This window comes from Nyctibius grandis, chromosome 2 (assembly GCF_013368605.1).
Source record: "Nyctibius grandis isolate bNycGra1 chromosome 2, bNycGra1.pri, whole genome shotgun sequence".
Taxonomy (NCBI): domain Eukaryota; kingdom Metazoa; phylum Chordata; class Aves; order Nyctibiiformes; family Nyctibiidae; genus Nyctibius; species Nyctibius grandis.
Genome location: NC_090659.1, coordinates 59,036,737 through 59,058,265, shown reverse-complemented (window position 1 = coordinate 59,058,265; position 21,529 = coordinate 59,036,737). Strand labels below are relative to the sequence as shown.

At 39.3% G+C, this 21,529-nt stretch overlaps 1 protein-coding gene across 1 annotated transcript in view; it reads right to left on the bottom strand.

Annotated features, from left to right (window-relative positions):
- The window catches only part of COL4A1 (collagen type IV alpha 1 chain), a 143,192-nt gene that overhangs the window by 67,483 nt on the left and 54,180 nt on the right, over nucleotides 1–21,529 (bottom strand). Inside the window, exon 2 of the mRNA XM_068417484.1 lies at nucleotides 10,700–10,750. Coding sequence (XP_068273585.1) covers nucleotides 10,700–10,750 — 51 coding nt within the window. The remainder of the gene's footprint in view (nucleotides 1–10,699; nucleotides 10,751–21,529) is intronic.

Below are 21,529 nucleotides of genomic sequence, written 5' to 3'. Positions count from 1 at the left end.
ATGCTTAGACTGAAAGCATATTTCAGTGTCACCTCATGGCTGCACAGAGCATTCCTCAGGAAGCTGCTAAGTGCTTCCCAGGAGTATAAAAATAGAAATAACGATCTTTGATTATCCTTTTCTCTACTTATCAGTAAGTATGTGCTTAGTTGGTGTGCAAGTAACTGGGTGGATATACAGTGTATCTGAATTTGATTTAGAAACTGAATAAGAAGTAAAATAAGTTGACTGAAGTAAAATTAACATTCAAAAGTCAGTCATGGCTACAGACTCAACCTCCACTTAAGTACTGTCAAGCAATTTCACTTAAACCAGCTGTAAGTAATGTCCCCTCTCTAACCCTTCTTTATGTAATTCCTCTTCTTTCTCACATGGTAGCTATTCCCCACTTTCCAATTGCTGTACTCGTTTTTTTTTCAGCTGAGGTGCCCAAATTTCACTTTTTAGCACTTCTTGAGCCATACACACTCATAACTTAAGCTCTCAGTGTTTCCTTACATTTGTGAGTCTTTGGCCAATGTATTTTTTGTGTGATGTTTTACTCCCATGTAGATAAATGGTACAGATCCAGAAGTAGGCAGGATGCTGAGGAGGAATGTATTTGTACTTACAGCAAACTGTATTATTTAGAAGATTTGCTTGTTTTGCCTCCATTAAGAAAAAAAAAGGGAAAGAAAAGTCACTGAGGTTTAGGGGAGTACATACACCTTTCAGTCATTCACAAAAAATAGCATCCAAGACCCCTAGTTTGAACATTTTCTAAGCTGGGGGTAGGCTACCTCAAAGCACGATTGAGGTATATGGTATATGAAGGACACAAATATGAAGATAAGACTAACAGAGAGCAGAAGCCAAGAGATGGCAAGTGAACTTTATTTGCGAACTGTGGAAGTCTGCCTGCACAAACCTTGGCACCAAGGTATGTTTAAACTTTTATTGATTTTTAAAAAAACTCAAAAAATAATTTAAAAGAAAACCAACAAAACACACACCACAGAGCTCATGATGTTGGAGGAAGTCACACAAACCTTTTACCAAAGGTGTGCACGGTCTATTTCCAAACTTTTGGGTTTTTTTTTCTTTCCACAACAGATGTGGGTCAAGGAGCCTCTTCCCATCAGTTAGAGCCACCCTGGGGAATAGAAGAACCTCAAAGAACCACAAGGGAAGAGGACATTTGAAGGACAAATGCATTTGCACTGAAAAAAAAAGGAAATTCTATCACCTGGAGACAGGTTGACTCAAAAGGGTGCTATATTTCCCACCCCTTCTAATCATCTGTTGAACTCATTAGGTCTGAGTAACTCTTCCTTTGTTTTATTGCACATTGTGTTAAATCACTTCCAGTGTTGAGGGTCCAAGAATATAAGGGGTAAAAATGCTCCACACCCTTCCTTCTTCATTAGTGAAAATTATTTAGCATTTGGCATTGTTTAAAGGCTCACATTTAAAGATGAAACAGCAGAAAAAAAAAAAGGTCTTGAACTTTTCAGGTTTTTTTAATTTATTTTTGTTCAGATCCTAGACCTGGAATGAAATGTGACGTTACATGCAAGTTTTATTCTCCTGCCAAAGGTTTGTCATGGACATATTTACAGAAAATAATCTCTTCCATAAATAGTAAAAACATGGGCAGCTGGTCCTAGACAGTACAGACTGCAATAAAGTTCTCATAATGAAGTAGCTCATATCTTAAGGAGTACATGACAGACAGTACTGTTCTAGACAGTGCTATTCTAGCTGCTTTTTTGGGTTAGGTTTGAAATGGCATTTCTAAAGTTTTAAACATTTTATAAGTTGCATAAGAGTGAAATATCTTTCCACAAAAGCTAGAGGAAATATTCTGGCTTCTGACTTTTTATCATGAAAATACCACAAGGCAGATAACATTGGGCCTCAAAAGGGTTAAATCAGTGCTTCTTCAGATTAATCTCTAGTCTCTCGACTCAGCCTGATCCACTGGAGTACAGACACCACAATATAATTTCTTTGTAGTACCTCCAGGGTTGTTCAGCCTAAATCAATTAAGTTAACAAGGATGCAATAATCATTAATAATAATGAAAACAACTATTTTCCTTATTTTGACATTGTGGAGGATATCAGCGTCATTACTTGTCAGTGAATGCCAACCAGAAGTTGGTGGTATACAGCTTAGTAGGTGTCTTTAAGGGGTTGTGGTTTTTTTGACAAAAAAGAAAAAAAGAAAGGCGGCAAGGGTGTGTGACCGGGCCTGTCAGGACACATGACATCCGTGACGTGCGGCTGCCACCCAGAGGAGCCCGCGGGAGGTGACACAGCCCCGGGAGGCGGGATGGGGTCACACGGGACAGCTCTTCCCCGCCGACCCCCCACCCTTCCCGAGGGTTGGCTGTGCCCAGGGAGAGGTGGGCTGCGAAGGCAGCTTCGCTGTCAAAAGCTTGTACTTTGCCTGCATCTGTCGAGTTTCACTTTTCCAAGCACCACCCTTTCCTTTTTTTCTGAGGTGAACAGTGCCCCTCAGTTCCCATGCCGTGGCATTGATATAAATTAATTACATTTAATACCTAGAACTTCCTAAAGAGATCCCTTCAGAGGAGTTTTACGAGGCTGTGTGTGTGCTTGCTGGATTTCCAGCTTCCACCTCCACATTTTCAGACAGAAATGAAGTCTGAGTTGATAATTTGTAATTGCATCCTTAACTCACGACTCTCATTAAAGGTGCTGCACACAGCTGGCAGCAGCACTGGCTTCTCTGCTCACCGCTCCTCTATGCCAGCCCTTGGTATTCTTCCCTTTTTTTCACCTAACTCCTGACGTTGGAGTCAGAGGGCACTTCAGACTGCCCCTCTGTACTACATTCCCTCCCCTCCATTACTACTACTCAAACTCATCTGTTTTGCACTTCTGCAGAGTCTTTTACTCTTTGCTTGGCAGTCGAGCAAACTGAACAAAACTAAGAGTCACCAAAACCCCCCAAAGCTCTTAGTATTCTGCTAACTAGCCATTAAATACTTTTGTTGCATCAGTTTACAGTATCAAATGAGAAAAGAGTGGAAGGACACCCAGTTTGATGCCAGTGTCTGTTCACTCACTCACTCAACTCAGCATTTACTTTAACTGTGTACACTGATCTTTGACACAAGGTTTGGTGAGAATTATTTTTTTTGGCATATCAAAACACTTAAAAATGTTCCAGCTGAACTTCAGTGGAAGCTGTAACATAGTTTAAGAGCTACAAAATTTATGGGTAGGTTTTGCCATTCTAGTTACTCTCAAATATTCTAAAGGATATAAACGCAATTTTCCAGACAGGAGTCTAAGTTGCTTTCCCCTTGGCTTTGTCTTAATTTTGCTTTGCTTCTGTTGTTAGAGATGACATAGGAGAAGATTTTACCTGTTACTGAAAGCTAAGAACCACTTTCATCACTTCAGTTAACTTTCTTTGCTATTGTCTATAACTCAATTTACTTAATGGTTCTGTAAAACTTTCTCAGGTGTTATACTTACCTGAAAGGAAATGTAAATCCTTTTTAACATCTCTTCAAAATGCTTTCTCAGATGTTCTTGCTCCTTCTGTCATGTTAAGCTCCTTTCTTGGCTAAACTAAAGAGGTTCTCAAGCTGGTTAGCAACTTGCTTGCATGATAAAGTACTCCACTATCACTTCTGTAGCAGCTACTTCATGTTTCCTCTTTGAAAATCCCACTTTCATGCTGCATCTTACTGTTTTGTCTCTTTCCAGGAATATATGGTCGCAAGTTTTGCTATTGCTTCTGCTGGAAGTGTTTTTGAGAATTTTTTATGAAATTTGGCTTTCTACCCTTTCTTAATGAAATCCAAACTTTAGGAGAATTCAGATCTGCTTTTCTGAAAGACAACATCATATGGTCGGATGTTTTCAATGATTAATGTAAGTTATGAGCTCTCACTGAAAATATAGGTCTAAATCTGAAATAGGAGGTAGCTGAGCAAAGAGAAGCAAACAACTAACTACCACTAGTATGAGATTAAAAAAAAAAACAAAACCAAAAACAAACCCACAAACCACTTCCACTTTTTGCTCTTGTCTAGAAAGACTAGAAGGTGATTTAAGAAGATTACCATATTACTGTGGTTCCCTAGTAACAATTATATATGCCCAGGTTGCTTCTTGTGAATACTGCTACAGAGAAAATGTAGGCAGAGACTGATTATTAAATGCATCAAGTATTCAACTCTTGTGTGGGAACTGACATATCACAGAACCGTCAATTATAATGGCTGGCTTGGTCTGAGATCCCCAGCAAACACAATATAAATTGAACAGCAGAATGATTTAAAGAAGCTTGAGGGGTAAACTACAAAATGTAGCTACTGCTGTACCCCAGACATTTGCTGTCCCACGCCCATAATCTATACCCACAAAACTCTGACAGCATCAGAGAATATTAGTGGGCAACAAGATGAACATACAGAAAGCAGAAGCAGACTGCAGGTGCTGTCACGCATATGACCAGCTACTAAAAAACTACACGCCAGGACATAAGTTTTAAAATCACTATGTAGTCAGTAGCTACTGAAAGCATGATTCTGTTTGCATGGACAAAATTTTACATTTGGGAAGATTCCAAACTATGCATGGGTATTGCACAGGCACTGGGCGGCTCCACTTCCCAAGCATGCAGATTTCAGAGAAGTGGAGATCTTACAGGTCTTTTCTCATCTTACTTTGATTTGGGGAACTTTACTGGCTTCACTGGAAGCTCACATGCTTCAGATCAAAATAAGGCCCTGTAATCCTTCAAGAAACCATAATGAAGACATACACTAACAGCAGTTGTACAAATGTAAAATCGGACTCTGTGAAGCTAGAGAGCACGTTTTATTCCATGAAGAAATGCCTGAGCTTATTATATCAACACTTTTACAAGCAAAGATTTGCATCTGGCAACAGCTGCTTAAAAGGTCATATTATGCCAACTGAAATACTACTTTGTGAAAACCTTTAGAAGTTGGCTCTGAAAACTAAATTTGAGCATATCCCATCACACAGTATTACTGGGATATCTGCTTTTATAGTACTCTTTCCATAGAGATAAATTCATCAGTTTAATCCACTAGTTTGTGTTAATCAAAGATACGTACCGTACTGAATGAAAAAATACATCTTAATAAAGAAAACATTGCCAGAGACATTCAGTCCCACTTGGACAAACAGGACAAACGGTTCCAATGACTATTTTAAACTAAAAAAATCTGATGGCTCCAGATGCCGCTTAGCAGTTTGGTCTGACAGTTGCGAAACTAAAAAACTTTCAATACTTAGCATATCCCACTCAATATTATTCAAAGTCTTCTGATATCTCATTCTTTCCAAGAACAGCAGCTTTGTTTGTGTGCTCTCTTTATGAAACATGGATGTTCTTTTTCCCTGATTTGAATTAAAAGGAGGATTTTTCTCTGAGTGAAGGGTAAATCAATAAAAATATACTACTGTCACTACAGAATTGACACAAACATTGTAACAATGGCCTTATTTTCAAAAATATTTATGAACCACAAGTCTCCTTGTAGAATATCAGATCTACAGCTGATCAATATCTTTGCTTATGGTTTTCTGACTTCCCCCTTTCAGGAATGATTAGAGGATTGCATGTTATCTATTAGCCCTTTCCAGACTGCAGACACAGTCTTTCCTCCCACATTGCCTGTCACCCCTCTTGTCAACTTTATGGCCCTCTCCGAGGTATATTATTTAGCTGTGGTTTCCTTAGTGTCCTCAGTTCATAGTCTTTCCAACTCAGGCATGAACAGGTGCTGTACACGAGGTAAGTTTCTACAGCAGCCACTTAAATAGAAATGCTGAGCAAAACTGTGGGAGAACTTACTAAAATCAAATAGTGGCAATGAAAAGTGTAAAAAATGAACATTCCTGATAAAAAAGGTCTTGATGTTGCTAATATAGGTTGAATTATGACAAGCGCAGTTCTAGTGATTACTGATTTGCTCCACTAAAGGAACTGATTCATTGCCCTCCACTATATTGTAAAGAAAACTCAGAAATACTTAATAGTGATCTTCCCATCGACTGCCAGAGCTTCTCTCCAACAAGGGGTTTTATAATTCTTTTAACTCATCAATATCACAAATATTTTTGCTGTATCTTTTGATACCTAAAATGACAGGAAAAGCACTGAAGGCCCTCCCAGTCTGGTAAACCTTAAAAAAAAAAACAAACTAAAACAAATATACAGGGACACAGTCCACTGGAACAGTCAACTCTTCATTACACAGAGAAAATGGAGAAGCACAATCACCTGAAGACAGCAAAACCTTGTGTGACTTTTAAGACTGTAGGAGTGTGCAAGAGAGAAAAGACTGGTCACTTCTCCTGTTGGTGGGGGACCACAGAGGTGTCCCAGTGAGTGCCAGCCGAAGCCAATAACAGAGCTACCTGGCTTCCAGACCCAAAATAGCTCAAGCAAAGCCAGTTTGTGTACTTCTGCAGCATGGTCAATCCATGCAGGGACGATGACCCATCAAGGGAAATGGAGAAGTAACTTTTATGTAGATATAATAATATGGATACAGTCTCAGAATTAGGCAAACAAAAATATGCCAATATAAAATTATTTGCCCAAGTTTTCTTACATCTCAAACCAAAAAAAGGTCAAGAACAGCAGTTACATAAGAGTTAATTCCATTCTTATTTTTTATTTTTTTTCAGAATATCCTAGCAGAGAGGTTTTTTAAAAGTGCAATACTTCATGTGCAATGACAAAATCACATTTGATATTCTTGTGACTTCAACTTTCAATAGGTAATGCTGAGACAGGGGAATCATCATAAGATATTTATACTCTAGAATAAGGATTTATACTTCAATGCATTCTAACTGATAAGTGTTAGAAGATTAATCATTCTGTAATAGTTACAGCAAAGTTTCAGTGTTGCCTCCTTTTATACATGTTTCTGATAGGGAGTAAAATGAGTGCAAATGGTCACGAATGAGAGAATGAACATTCTTGGAAAAAGTCAGTGCATGAAGAATTTTACTCAGCTCTATACAGTCTTTGTTCTAAATGGTAATTAAATGCTTAACATGCTTTTTCTACACACATTAATGGCTAGCACTTCTTATCTCCCCAGCTGCTTGAAATGGTTCTCAAAATCTAGGTAGGCATAAAAGTGAAAACATAGCTTCTGTCTACTTTTGAGTAACCCAATAAAATGTAGGCAAGCATTCAAAACTCTAATCAGTTTAAACAGATCTCACACTTTAGCAAGGTTAGAAAGAACAGTCAGTTATTATGCAGAAAACCATATAAAAGTGTAAGAGAAAACAAATGAAGATGATTTAGGCTAATCTATCTAATGTACAACTGTAAGGTATTTATTATTTTAGCAATATTATGTTTTTCTAAAATTTCTGCACCTTTTGTTCAGCAAATACATGATACTTGACATTATATAGCTTAAAATAACAGCCTGATGTTGAGCGTAATAATAAAGGCTTTATAGGATAAGAACCATCTGTTGCAATTACACTCACTTTCTGAAATTTTCTGAAAGGGATGAAAACCCTTAGACTTTGTCAATTATAGGCCCTGATAAAGCATGAGTCATCTTAAAGGAGTTTGGCATAGAGATGCAATTTTCATGGAAACAGTCTGATGAGAGAACATATTGAATGTATTCTAAATATGGCCATCCAAATGGTCATGTTGATGAAAAGATTCTCAAATGAGAGAGAAAAATATGGCAATGTAATTTACTCTTCCATGTCTGAAATGCTGTCGGGTAACATTTCTTTGGCATTTCACAGCTTTTAAGTTGAACACTATTTTCAGCACTTTTTCTGGTGATATCATTAATATGATTATTTGTCCAAATGTATTTTAATTAAACCCCACCCCCAAATCATAGGGTCTGGAACTTCTTCCCACACTATGGTCGGAAATGTATCCCCAGATGTTAATAATTAAGGCATTAAAGGGTAAACCCAGCACCCACTTCCGCAGCTCCCGAAGCTCCCATGGCAGTAAACTGGTGTGGTTATGTTGCTGAAGAGTGTGGGTGGATTGGAAAAGGCCCTTCAGCATTTGTGCACTTCTGCACAACACGGAAGCCTGATCAAAAGGATTTCCAGTGTAGGCAACATGTTGGCTGTGGATGATGCAGGGCAGAATGGATATGTACTTCCCACGCAAGTGGCTACGTAAGAAGTGGAGAGCAGATGTTCTCTAACATGGTCTCCTGGGGTACCACAAGAGCTGGGCATGGCAGTCCTCTTCTGGCCTGGATCTTGGCTAGGATCAGTCTTTCCACTCAGTCCTTCTCTGATTAAGCAACATTCACGTAGATCTCTGAGGTAACAGCTACCACTACTGATGTGTGCGTTAATGGGAATGGCGTTTAGCAGAGACATATTTCAAAACCAAATGCATTGGTCGGAAAGACTATTTCTAGAAATGTTACAGAGGCAAGTAGGAAGGATGCTTCCCTTGCTTTCCCTTACCATCTTCTGTATTCAGGCGTGGGACTGGGTGGCAGGCTGTCCTTACTCTAGACAGGCATTAAATGTAAAGAATCAGGACGAAAAGCTGCACCAGGCTGAAACGAGGGTGTGGGGCAGACGTTGTTAAATAAAACTCAGTTTCTGTTCAAAATCCTAAGCACACATTTGAAAGACTCAGACTGTCAACTTAATGAGTATGCATTGATATATATTGATCTGAATCAAGTTACTTATAAGTGCATTCCAAATACCTTCAAGTGCCTTTCTTGAGTATTGTTTTCTAGGTATAACTATTCATTCACCTGTCTAGATGTCTGTAATGTCAATAATTAAATTTTCTACACAGATTAAAAGTATGTAAATATTTCACTACACACATGTTTAAAGTCAGAGAAGTTTGTGATGGAACCCATTAGAAAGAGCACAGAGTACACTGGCTTGCTGGACAAGTTTGCATGAAATCTGGAATTTACTATGACTTCTGTTGCTATGGACTGATATTTTTCTCTCTTCTACATTTTAAACAACTTACATTAATTGGAAGTAGTTTTGGCTTCTAGCATATCAGACAAGCATCTATTTATTTCAAAGAGAACTTTTTGAGACTCTGGACTATGCAAATGGAAAATGCCAGCAAGAGCTCTAGTAAAGAGTCAGGATTGCAGCCATAAATAAATGAAGCATAAGGTTTAACACAATTTATTTCCCCAAACTATCATTTTATAAAATGATCTAGTTACAAGATGCTGGCATACTCTATGAACCGAAAACTAATGGCTTTCAACAAGAGAGTTATAATGTAATATCACTCTCATTCTACAATGACTCATTTGTACTTGTTACTGAAAAACAAGATCAAGATATCAAGGAATAAATTCAGAGTTCTGAACCTTTCCCAAATCTTTGCTTTATTAATTTTCAATATATAGCTGACTTTTATTAAACAGATATTAACGGGTCATTAAAAAAAGGAGACTCCATCTAAAAGATGTTTTGAACCTCAACACTTTTGATCTGTTTCACAAATTAATCTATGTTCCGTTACAAAGAAAATTATCCTTGCTTGGATCTCCAATTAAGTAATTTACATTCCTTGTTCTGGAAAACACCAAAGAAAAGCCACCAACAAACATTCTTAAAATCCTCATCCATAAATATGTAGCTATCGCATGTGAGACAATGTAGAACACCAGCTGTGTATTTATTTAAAAAAAAACCAAAACAAACCCCCCAAAACAAAAAAACAAACATAACCTCCACCTCTTCTAAGCACTCCTTTGGGTGACTTAAACAACTTACCTCAAAAAATGTTCCCACTGCAATCACAGGATGACAAAACCTTTGGTTTACACTCAATGGTAGATGTACAGTACACGTGCATGCACAACAGACCACACTGTAGATTAAAATCTCTACAGCAAAATTGGAAGAGATAAGGAGAGTGATTGAATGTCTACAATATTTACAAAAGCAAGTAATTTACAGGGGCAATTCATGGAATGCTTAAGCATGCTGTATTTTTTCTTCACCGTTACTGCTTTAAAAGAAGCTTTTAAAGTGCCTTTTCTGTTTCATACACAGAAAGTTTGGATAGCTAAATGGGAACTTTAAAACTCATTTGCAAGTTCTGTCAAAAAGTTTTAAATATTATTTTTTCTCTTGACCTGCAACACTTTTCTGTATTTAAGTTGATTATTAACCTCCCTCCTATTGCAGGTCATTGCCTCCCAGGGGTAACCCTAGTCCGGGTACATTGCTTATGATGCGTCACAGCCTTCCTGGAGAGCAATCTGCACAGCATGCTGAGGGGAACATTTCTGAACTGAACTGCTCACATCACTTCCAGAGGTGGTCAGGATGTCAAGCCTGCTACCCACTGAAAAGACTGGAGGGGAGGTGTAGGAAAGGTGAGAGTGCCGGGTTAGCATCCCGCTAGATGGGGAAAGAGAGAGTTCACAGCCAAGCACAGGGCTAAGGGCTTCGCCCTGCAGTGAGGGCATCTGGCTGTTTCCCACCCCTGGCCCTTCTGCCTTCTGCTGGTAGAGACACCGAGCTGGTTGTTTTTGGAAACCCCAATGAAGAGCATGTGGCCTGGCCTTGGCAATGCCTCATGGCGGTGCAAGTGTTCACTGAAACCAATGGCTCACCTGCCTCCCAGTAGATTATACACCATGTGGTTTCAATAAGCAAGATAATGAAGAAGAGAGAGCTGACTTACTCACCTTTTGCCCTTTTACTCCACTGCAGTCACATTTTCCACAACCAGAACAACCCTGAAAATAAAAGAGAAATTGAGAATTAATTGTCTGAACTGGGTGACAGGCAGAACGTACCGCAATGAGCCAGGGATGTCAACAGTACCACCCTGACTGCAAGGCTGGTCAGCATGAGGAATGTTCGCTTAAGCCCAACGCAGTACTTTGTTATCTTTATATAGATGTACACTTCTGGTCACAGTCACAGTCCAATAAAAGATGCCTTTGTAAAAGAAGAAAAAAACCTGCTATAGTTTTTAACCATAGAAAACTGATATATTACTTCTAAATCATTGTCTTTTGGGCTACCATTTAAAAAATAACTCATTTTTATAGAGTACACACATACTCTGCATCTAGCAATATGAACGTCTCAATTGAAAACAAGTGGATTCTCCTCCAAGATTCTATAGTCACACATTCAAAGCCCAACAGAATATTTAAAACAAAATCAATCCAGTCGTAGAAGCATCTCTTTAATATCAGTTTGTTAATAAATGACTTGCATTCTGCATAAATACTTAATCTCTATAAATATGTGTCATTGCTTTGAGAAGAAAGGAATGGTGAAACTGCAGTTCATGATTTACCTTCTAAGCTTAAGGAGAAAAATACCAGACCTGAAGAATGTGGATTTTGTTTCTTTTCTGAACACAAAAAATGTTGTCTACACCCTTTGGGAGTTTATCATGAGATCTCTTAATATTGATTTACTAAATTTTTTTATCAGTAATTGGCAATCTTCAGATAGAAAGAGAACAGTTTTTAAAGGCAGTTAAACACTGGTATAATTACCACAGGAAACTATATCAAGAAGTACGTCTGGACATACTTTATGAAATCAAGTCAAACCACAGCCCCTCAGAGAGCAAACTGCTCCTAATGTTAAATATTAGATATGGAGGCAATTGTTAATGTTTACTGGCCAGGCAACGTCTAGCTCCAGGGTTCTGGTCCTGTTTCTTACATCTACCACATTTCAAGTGATCTTCTTTCTTTCTTGCCCTCTACAATGCCTAACTGTAATTGTCATTATGACAGGAAACCTTCCACTCAGTAAAAGCAAATTCATTGCAGCAGTATAACGCACAGAAAACATGTACAAACATAAGAGATCCTTGTTTTCTGAAAGACTTTCTCCTTAGGACAGCACTACCTCATGGGGTTTCCACACCAGGCAAACTAAAGTCAAAATACAGCCATCTTGTACCTCTAGAAAATGACGGTACTTCAGCATAGATGTTGACAGACTCCTAAGTCTACCTGGATTCTGTGAGGTGAAATTCTGGAGGGCAGGTGGATGGGAGGATTTGGAAGAGGGGCGTTTTCACCTCAGGAGGGAAGGAAGGTACACTGCGCAGCTGGCCTTGCTAGTCCTGACAGCTGATCTCATCACATGAAATACTCCAAAGTGCCACTTCCCTCAGAAGCGAGGGAGAGAAGATCTTGATTTAAGTGTTTGAGGAAGGGAGCTTAGTATGAATAAATGCTACTAAAAGCTTTCACGCCTTTGCTCACATAAGCCATAAGATGGAGACTTGAGAGATTTGGGGATTGCTTTGTTTGGATCAAGTCAACAGCAACCAAAAGATTTGGATATCTACAGCATAATCAAAAAGAGCCACTCACTGTTTTGCAAAACATGAAAGATGGTAACATATGAGAGAAGTCAGGTTAACTGATGCACAAGTAAAAGTTTATGATTGTTTTGTGTTACTGAAGTATTTCTGCACACTCAAGCACATCTGGGCTACTCCCCACTTTTTCTCCTCATAGTCATGAAGCAACCAGTGAGTAACTCAGCAGTCTATCACTTTTACTGTTGTCATGCCCCTCAGAAACAAACTAGGAGGAAAACAAGCAAAACATTTGTATCACTGAATATTCCACCAACACACACAAGATCCTTCAGCAGCCCTGTTAAGCTGTTATCAGGAAGCAGTCAGGGATAGCACCTCCCCAGAACCAGCTCTCACCTCTCCAGAGCCAGTTCTCAGCATGGATGCTGGGAGCCCGTCCTTCCATGCCTGTGGGCTCTATGGGGACCTCAGTACTTATAGAATCATAGAATGGTTTGGGTTGGAAGGGACCTTAAAGATCATCTAGTTCCAACCCACCTGCCACAGGCAGGGACATCTTCAACTAGACCAGGTTGCTCAAAGCCCCGTCCAACCTGGCCTTGAACACTGCCAGGGAGGGGGCATCCACAACTTCTCTGGGCAGCCTGGTCTAGTGTCTCACCACCCTCACAGTCAAGAATTTCTTCCTAATATCTGATCTAAATCTACCCTCTTTCAGTTTAAAATCATTCCCCCTCATATCTGAGAAGTAAAAGCAAATGTACCTAATCTGTTTTGAATTTGGAAAACCTCCAGCAAGACCAATAAACATCATCACTCCAGAAGTTAAATAATACATTACCATTTTTACTTGGTAAATACATTTTCTTTTAAAGTAAAGCATCAAAGAGAAATGGGAGTTTAATACTGAAAATAAAATTATTAAAGACTGTCCAGTAAAACTGTAATACAGCTCCTGAAGTATTTGTTGCTTTTGTTAAGGTCTTATTTTTTTATATGTAGTTCTGCTGAATTTTTTGCTTGAAGCCAAACTTTCTCCATATTCACATAAACCAAAATATTCCCATTTTTTCTCCTACATTGTTACAGCATTTTACCATGCTACATTATAAATGTACAGAAAGATGAAAATTAACACTGATTAGAATGAGTATTACTCCTATGCTGCAAAAAGAGAATTAGATCTGAAAACGATGCCAGCATGTGGTACAATGTCAACTCAGTACTGACCAGGAGGGAAAATCACCATGCACTGAATAATCCACTTTACTCCTTGTGGTACATGGTTATGCCAGGAAAAACATCGGGTCTCCCGTTTCAAGAAGTGACCCAGTGTGACCTCTCTTAGTTTTTCCAGACCTGATGAGATTGCAGCTGGAGGACGCATGCTCGCAGCTCATACTTCCTCCTCCAGCATCGCGTAGAATGTTATCAGTTTTATCAACATCCCTTAAATTCAGAAAAAGTCTGTTTTAATTGCACCTGGGAATGTAATTAACATACGTCATCGAATCATTATAAACCTCTGTTTTCAAGTTAATCCCCACATATTTCCTTCAGCCTGTTACTTAACATGCACCATTCTAGAAAAAAAAAGTATGTTGTTATTTATTTTTCAGTTGGGATTTGTTCTTAAATTTAGCATGGCCAGAAGAATGGACTTGTGCTTTCAGGTCTCTTTTAGTGCTCCCAAACATGACGCCATTATATTCAATTTTTCCTGTTTCTTAAGCCTTAGATTAGAATAACCAAAGGCGAGGAAGGTAAGAAGGTACTGAGCACCAGGGAGCACAGCTGCATGAGGCCCTATTTGCAGGCAAGTGCTGTAGCCTGCTATGCCAGAACCAGCCACCTGCCCTACAAAACTCTGTGTTTATTTTACAGTAGCATCACCTCCTACTGTCACTGACTGTAACATTTGCAGGTGGACGGAAGGTTGGCCAACAATGACAGCCACTACTGGACAGCATTGTTCTCAACTGCTAAAATGTATTTTTGAATCTGAGGGATGTGATAACGTTCTGCATATAGTAGAAGGAAGTATGAGCTTTTTCCTCCTGGTCCTCCGGGTAGATGGGAGGGCCAGACTGGAAAAAGCTTATGGATCAAAGGTCAACTTAAGGAGGTCAAAGGGGCATTTAAGTAATGAGATACTGGGAGAGAGGAAGATGGTTATAGCAGGTACAGGAATCAGCAGGTACCTACCCAGGTTAGGTACAAACATATCTACTAGTCACCGCAGTCTCCCTTTATTCCATGGCAAGAAACAGGCACTTCTGTGCTGGGATCCACCTCACCTATTTGGATGCTTGCTTTCAATGGAGATGAAGCACACCTTGGAGGACTAAGCAGTAGAGACTGAAATGGGCAGAAAGGAGTATGGGCTATGTATGAGAACAAGGGGGAAAATGGAGAGAAAAGCAGATACAGAGGACCAAACAGAGGGCTAGAGGTCACAGACAGAATGGGACAGAATATAACAATATCTCTTCATTCCTCAGAAACTGTTAAAAATTAGTTGAGTATCTTTCAAACTGTGAACAAGGAGATCTGCATTTCTGGTACTCATTTAGGAATTACTTAAGAACCTTACACAATCAAGTCCTAAGTGGGAAACTTCACCCTGAAGGAATAAAGATAATCATCACAAGGTAAATAAGCTGAAACTATGCAAATTATTGCTTATTTCTAAACTTTTAGAATTTTAAATCAGTCTCATGATATGAAGAATCCAGTTCATGATTTCCCGCCACACATGACTAGACATAATGAGACAAACGAAGAGAAATAATTTTGTCCTATCTCCCAGACATCCTCTTTGAAACAATGCCTTCCCCAGAAATTCCGTGGAGCTTGGAGCAATCGCTGCTGTCCTCCAAGTGCCAAAACAGAGAAGGAATGGTGCTGGGCAGGAAGCATAATCTGCAGGGGCTGGGGGCGGGGAGGAAAAGGCAGGCTCTTTCTTTATCCCTTGTCTAGGAGCCAATTACAGACTAATCCAAAGATTTTGGCCAGGTGCACCATGATACCTCACATACTTAGCATGGTAGGCTAGAAGTTTTCAAATAGCCATAGCTTCCACACGCCACAGGCCAGCCTTTCACATAATATTTGAAGACATTCATTTTATCTTACTCCTCCCACAAAATATCAGTCAGCCCAGAAGCAGTAGCTCATTTTAGCGATACAAATTGCTTCATTTTTTGACAAGCATTTCCGTTCCATTTCATTCTCCCAGACTGTCTGCAACTGATAAGCTTAGTGAATCACGCTAGCAAATCAGTATTAAACTATAAAAAGATTATGTCCCTTCAACATCGCACAGACGAACATGCTACATGCAGACTGAGTGTTTGCCTAAAGGACAGCGATTCATTTATTATCACATTAACATATAGCTCAGAAAAAGTGCTGCTAATGAATGGGCATCCCAACCAAGACCTCTAATTTCCATGAATCACGTACCGAGCCTTAGGAGTACTAAGCCCTGTCAGCGCCAGAGCTGAGAAGGCTGCTAAAAGTTCCTGCAGCAGATGGAAGAAACACTGCTCTGCAATGCAGGCTGTAAGACATCCATCAGATCGTAGCTACAGACTTTTGTTGCATTTTGCCCTGTTTTTCCATGTCCAGCTACTTTCCTGGCATTTGAGTACTACTGCTTGGAACTCACACAGGAACGATGCAAACAGCCAGATGAGCAGCCTAAGAGGGAGACTACTGCCATATTTGGAAATGCACCATTTCCGGAGGCTACAGAGATATCCAAAAAAATACAAAGGCCGAGTCAGTTCTTGGATACTCCACTCTCTTACAGAAGTGCATTTTTCAAGACAAAACGTAGTTCTCTTTCCCACAACATCAGCTCAAGCTCTGCTTGCTGAGTTTCAGTTGCTGAGCTGCCTACCAGCTTAGGCTAACTGCATAGGTATCAATCAAGTTCAAGTCTTTCTTACCCTGTAAAACACACGTGTAAGGTAGAAATTTAATAAAATTCTCACTGTTTACTTAACTCTGTTCATGTTGAAAACCTTATCCCAGGGAATACAGTCACTTCTCCCATCCAAAACACAGTGTCTTTCAAATGACTGAAAATCCTGTAAACAGGTGACTGGTGAGACTAGCACAGGTATCAAAATCCTATTCACAGTGTTTCTAATTCATAGCTGAAATGCTTCAACAACTAAAAACTGTCATAATTATTTCATCTCATGATTCATTCATTGTAAAATGACATATTCTGTTTAGACATGACACTTAAACTGATCATGTTTTCTAATGAAACAGTGAAGATTTCCCACTCTGTGTTGCTTTAGTTCAAACCCCAATTGGAACTGAATTCCGATACAAGTTCCAAGTTCAAACACCAGCAGTGGCTATGCCAATGGGATGGGGATGGCTGTTTGACAGCAACAGCTTTAAGTCTGAATCTCCTCCCTCCATACAATCCACCCCTTCTAACCCTACGCTAACCTAATCACAACGGGCAAGGCCAAGGGAGATTTATCGCTACGTAGCAGACACTGCACTTCCACCTACGCACACATATGTACAACTCACGCAGCTGATAAGACAGCTGGATCAATAGATGTCTTCAGTTCTGCACCCCACCAAATACAGGAATAGGGAGGTGATGCCAACTGCAGGACACTTATCTCGCATTCCTCTCATATTTTCTTCTCTCCTCAGAATGTCAAAATAGCTCCTTGGCTGTATTACTATTCTTGTCTTTACCCTTTAGATGTAACTGTATTGAATTAGCTGAACTGCTCTTTCATATGCAAAGAGGAAATTACTGCTATATTCCAGTTAACCTCTATATTTTTCTTAACTGATTTTGCAATCCATTAACAACTTTAAGAAAAATCATGTTGCTAAAACTTCCGATCTACACTTAGCTAGAATGGAGAGGATAACAAAAAAATCCATACTGTCTTAGCAGGTTAGCAAAATTTAGTTATTTGCCTTTGTAATACTAGATTTACTTTAGATTATGGAAACAGATGGCTACACTTGAAAAGTATAAAATCCTCTTTTTTTTTCTAAAATAAACATACCAGGATGAAAAGCTTCATTGTGTCTATATCTGACAAACTGTATTTAAACAAAAGGATAAAAATTGCGATTTGCAAGAAACAAGAACTCTCATCTATTAAAAAAACCACAAATGACAGACTCACAAACTTCTAGTTCTGCTTAGACAACAGTAACAAGGTATAGACTAGTATAACATACGTATTAGCTACATTTTGAAACATTATTTTTGAAAGGTTAAGTCATGTATTGATATACTGGTTGACAGGAACTCTATGGGGGAAAATTAAATTTCTCCTGCCCAAACCAGGGTTTTAGAACATATTTGTAAAGATGTTGGCAAAGGAAATTGATTGCTCAGTGTAAGTACATCATTCCTCTATGCCATAATTTAAAAAAAACAACCACCACAAAACCTCAGAGTCACTCTCCTTCAAAACACAGCTTTGCATTAAGTGTTTGACCCAGACTTAGAGTTGTTCTACCATACACTATCTTCTGCCTCAAAGGGTCTGAGCTCACTGCTCTTAGAAGAGGAGGAAACCTGCTGTGCTGTGGAGCACTTCAAAGGAAAAGACTGAACCCCCCTCTCTCCCACTGAAATAATTTCATTTCACATGGCACACTGAAATCTTACTAGATCAGAGATGGGAACCTGAGCATCTTCCTTTCTTAATGATAGTCAAAAGCACTGGAGTATAAAGGCACTTCCACTCGCTCTCATCCTGCCTCCCCAAGAGCTGGGTAGCTGGGCATGGAACTGCACTACCCAAGTGTGACAGCAGATCTCCCAAGCACCAGCTGGTAAACGGGTACTCATCCCCGAGTTGAAGAGTGGATTCAAAGCCCCTCACTGCACTGAACATAGGCATCTTTAAAACTCAAGGAAGTAGCCATCAGGAAAAGGCAACTCCTTTGTGAGTCCAGGTTTTTATTTCCTTTGTTCATAATAAATGAATAAAAATCAGAAAAGTCAAACTGCACTACTTAAACATTAATGAAAAATTACTCTGAAATTGTTTTTCTCTTAATAATTTTATTATTATTAATACTTTATCTTTGACTATTTTGTTCATACAAAATGGTTTAAATATTTATTTTGGCAATTCTAAAGTAAAATATTTCATCAAATCACTAACTTGCTGACAAACTCACCCATTTCTAACCAAAATGTACCAGCCAACAATTTTTGAAGGTCATATTCTGTCTCCATTAGTGTTTGAATTGGTATCTGAATTTGAATTGGAATTTAGTTTAAATTGAAATTAGAACTAAGGCAACATAGAAGGGTACATCACCACTATTCTCATCCAAAACCACGATCAGTTTAAATGCCATGCCTAAACAGAAAACATCACTTCAAAATGAATAAACTACTAAGGCTAGATTGAAATGAATCATAGAAACTATAACTTTTTATGAGAAGCAGTATTAATTGGTAATTAGAATGGAAACCTCGGCGCAAGCGCTCGCACAAGTACTGCGGGAAGTACCAGAAGGCTGGCTGTGTACAGATGGGCTTCAGTGGGGCTGCCCGCTTCCTGAGGGTCAGAAAGGAGAAGAGAGCAACGTGGTGCACTGTCCCTCACCCTTGGTCACTCCTGTAACCTCTTCTGGGACGAGGGTAACTGCTGATGCTTGGTGACATCTGTACTAAAGCACTGGCTTTGGTCAAATGCCTGAAGAGTGGGAAGTCTGTCCCTTACAGGAGTTGATGCAAAGCCAATTGTCCTGGACTGATAATTTGAACTTCAGCCCTCAAAATGGTTCAGGAAAAGGAACATCTGCCATGCCTTCATTTTCAGGACTTAAAGCAGAAAACAGAAATTGAGCACAGTTGCCTTTTCATTTGTAAACCCATCAATTTCAGATGTCTATGGGCAGATAAATAATGGACAAAAGGCAACATTTTAGGATTTTATAATGTCAGCAAGCTCCAGTCTTTCCTCCTCTCCTAAGTCTTTTTTCTCCCTCATAAAAAAAAAAAAAAGTTGGCAGCTTATCTTCATGTCCTTTTTTTCCCTTTTTTTTCCCAGCAAATCATGGGTAGACTTCAACTATGACAGTTCAGGGAATTCCCTGAACCAAGGGACAGCTTACTGGTTTTACAGCTTTAACCTTCTAGGTCATCAAATTAGGTTCAGCTCTAGTCAGCAATCACTGGAAGTTTCTGTCATGTAGTTGGCTATTTAAAGCCCTTGGTTGTGTCATTCCATTTTCTGTAGATCCGACATTCACAGAGCACAGAAGAACAGTGCCATTCAAGATGTCCTGTAGGACACTACCTGCCTCCAGCTGACAGGTCAGGTGGGAACTGCTCTCCCCTAGGTCCCAGGTCGTATCTGCCAGGCCTATGTAAATACCTCAAATGGCACCAAATGCCTATGTTTAAGCAACACAAATAAGTGCAACACAATAATCTCCAAAGGCTCGTTAAACCTTGCATGGATAAGAATAATTAAAATACTCATTCTCCTGAAGGCCTCCTTTGGCTGTAGGTTGATATACCTGAGCAGGACAGATGGAAGCAGAAGTGGTCCCCACTCATTTCTCTATCAATGCAGAGCTGTTCTCCTAATCAATCTCCTAGGGATAACGTTAGATCAGATGAAAAATCCCCTGGGACAAATCTACACAGTGGAAAACAATGGCACTTCATGGTTACCAGTATGTCAGTGCATCAATTAAGTATCCCTGTTAGTCTGAGGGAAACTTTAAGCGAGTCCCAAATTAACACAGAGATAATATCTGAAAGGAATGGCAAGTTACTGTCTGAAATATCACTGTGCGTGATGAAATTTGAACTAATTACAACAATTCAGCTCTGGTTTTATTTAAAAGCCTTGTACAATTTTCAGAAAATCAACTGATTTTAAGAAAAGCTCTATAGAATTCAATCTGAAAAAAAATCATTATGTCTCCTGGGATATGGGGGGCTGTCTGTAATTTTTGGCAGGGTTTTTTCTGTTTGGCTCGGGAGGAGGGTTGTTTTGTTGTTGGGTTTAGTATTACCAGAATCCTACAGGATGTTCATAAAAAAATTGCAGACAGACCACAGATTCTTATCTGAGATCTCCAGTGTATTTTAGCCACTCAAGGGAATATTAGTTAATTTTTAAATGCTTAATATTAATTGTTTCAGAAAATATTTATTTTGTAAATTAGCATCGGTTGGAAGTACTTCACTAAAAGGATGTTAAAAAAAAAGAGTCACATCTTCTCAGTCAAGAACACCAGATTGCTGGAGCTGAAATGTTTGGTTGTTGGGACCTCATTTTTTACATTCTTTTCCAAATTCCCCAGGGGTCTATCCTGGAGGTAGGGTCATGGGAGTCCCCTGAAAGCTGCTCTGTGAACACGACTTTCCTGTTGGTGATGTTAACATCATTTTCACAAAGCAACGCAAATCCAGGGGGCTTCCAGTTGGTTCACAGGAAATATAAAGCTATTCCTGTTGTTCCATCTTTGGACAAAAATGACATTTAAAGCAACTGTTTCCTCTAAGTACATTCTTTTACAGGAAGCTCTGGCAACAATCAAGGTATTTGCTTACTTAGAGAAATTTTCAGAGTATCACATTATACCGCCCAGTTCTGCACAGCTCAAAGCAGATAACTAGTTTGTGAATGCTAACTAATGGTGTTATCATTAAAAAATAGAGCCTCCCATCAGCATTATCTACTAGCAGGTCTATTTCCACAGACTGCCAGATACTACTTAGCCTCCAGCAAGCACAGAATACTCTATTTACCAAGTGGATATCAGTCCAGTCAGTTTTGTACCCTTTTCCTATTTAAGAACTTCACTTTCAGTTATATTTTCAAATAAGCGAAAAAAATTCCAGGTGCCAGTAGGATCCTCGGGTGTTACAGTCACTGATGTTACTTCACCAACAGCTGAGGATTAGAGCATACTCCAGGCCTGACATCCAGTGACAAGCGCTTTCAGGAATACATTTCAAAGGGCACGACCCTTCCTAAATTCGATTATGGTAATCATTGCCAATAATCCCCACCCTACTCTTCCACTTTGTGAATGGGCAAACTGGAGCCAGGCGATACAAGTGAGAAGTTCCCATTCCTCATCCTGCTAACTTAAAAGATCTGAGGGGAGGACATGAAAACCTGTTGCAGAACCACCATGGCTGTTCCAGAGCTTATCACCCGCCTCACATGTAACTACTCCG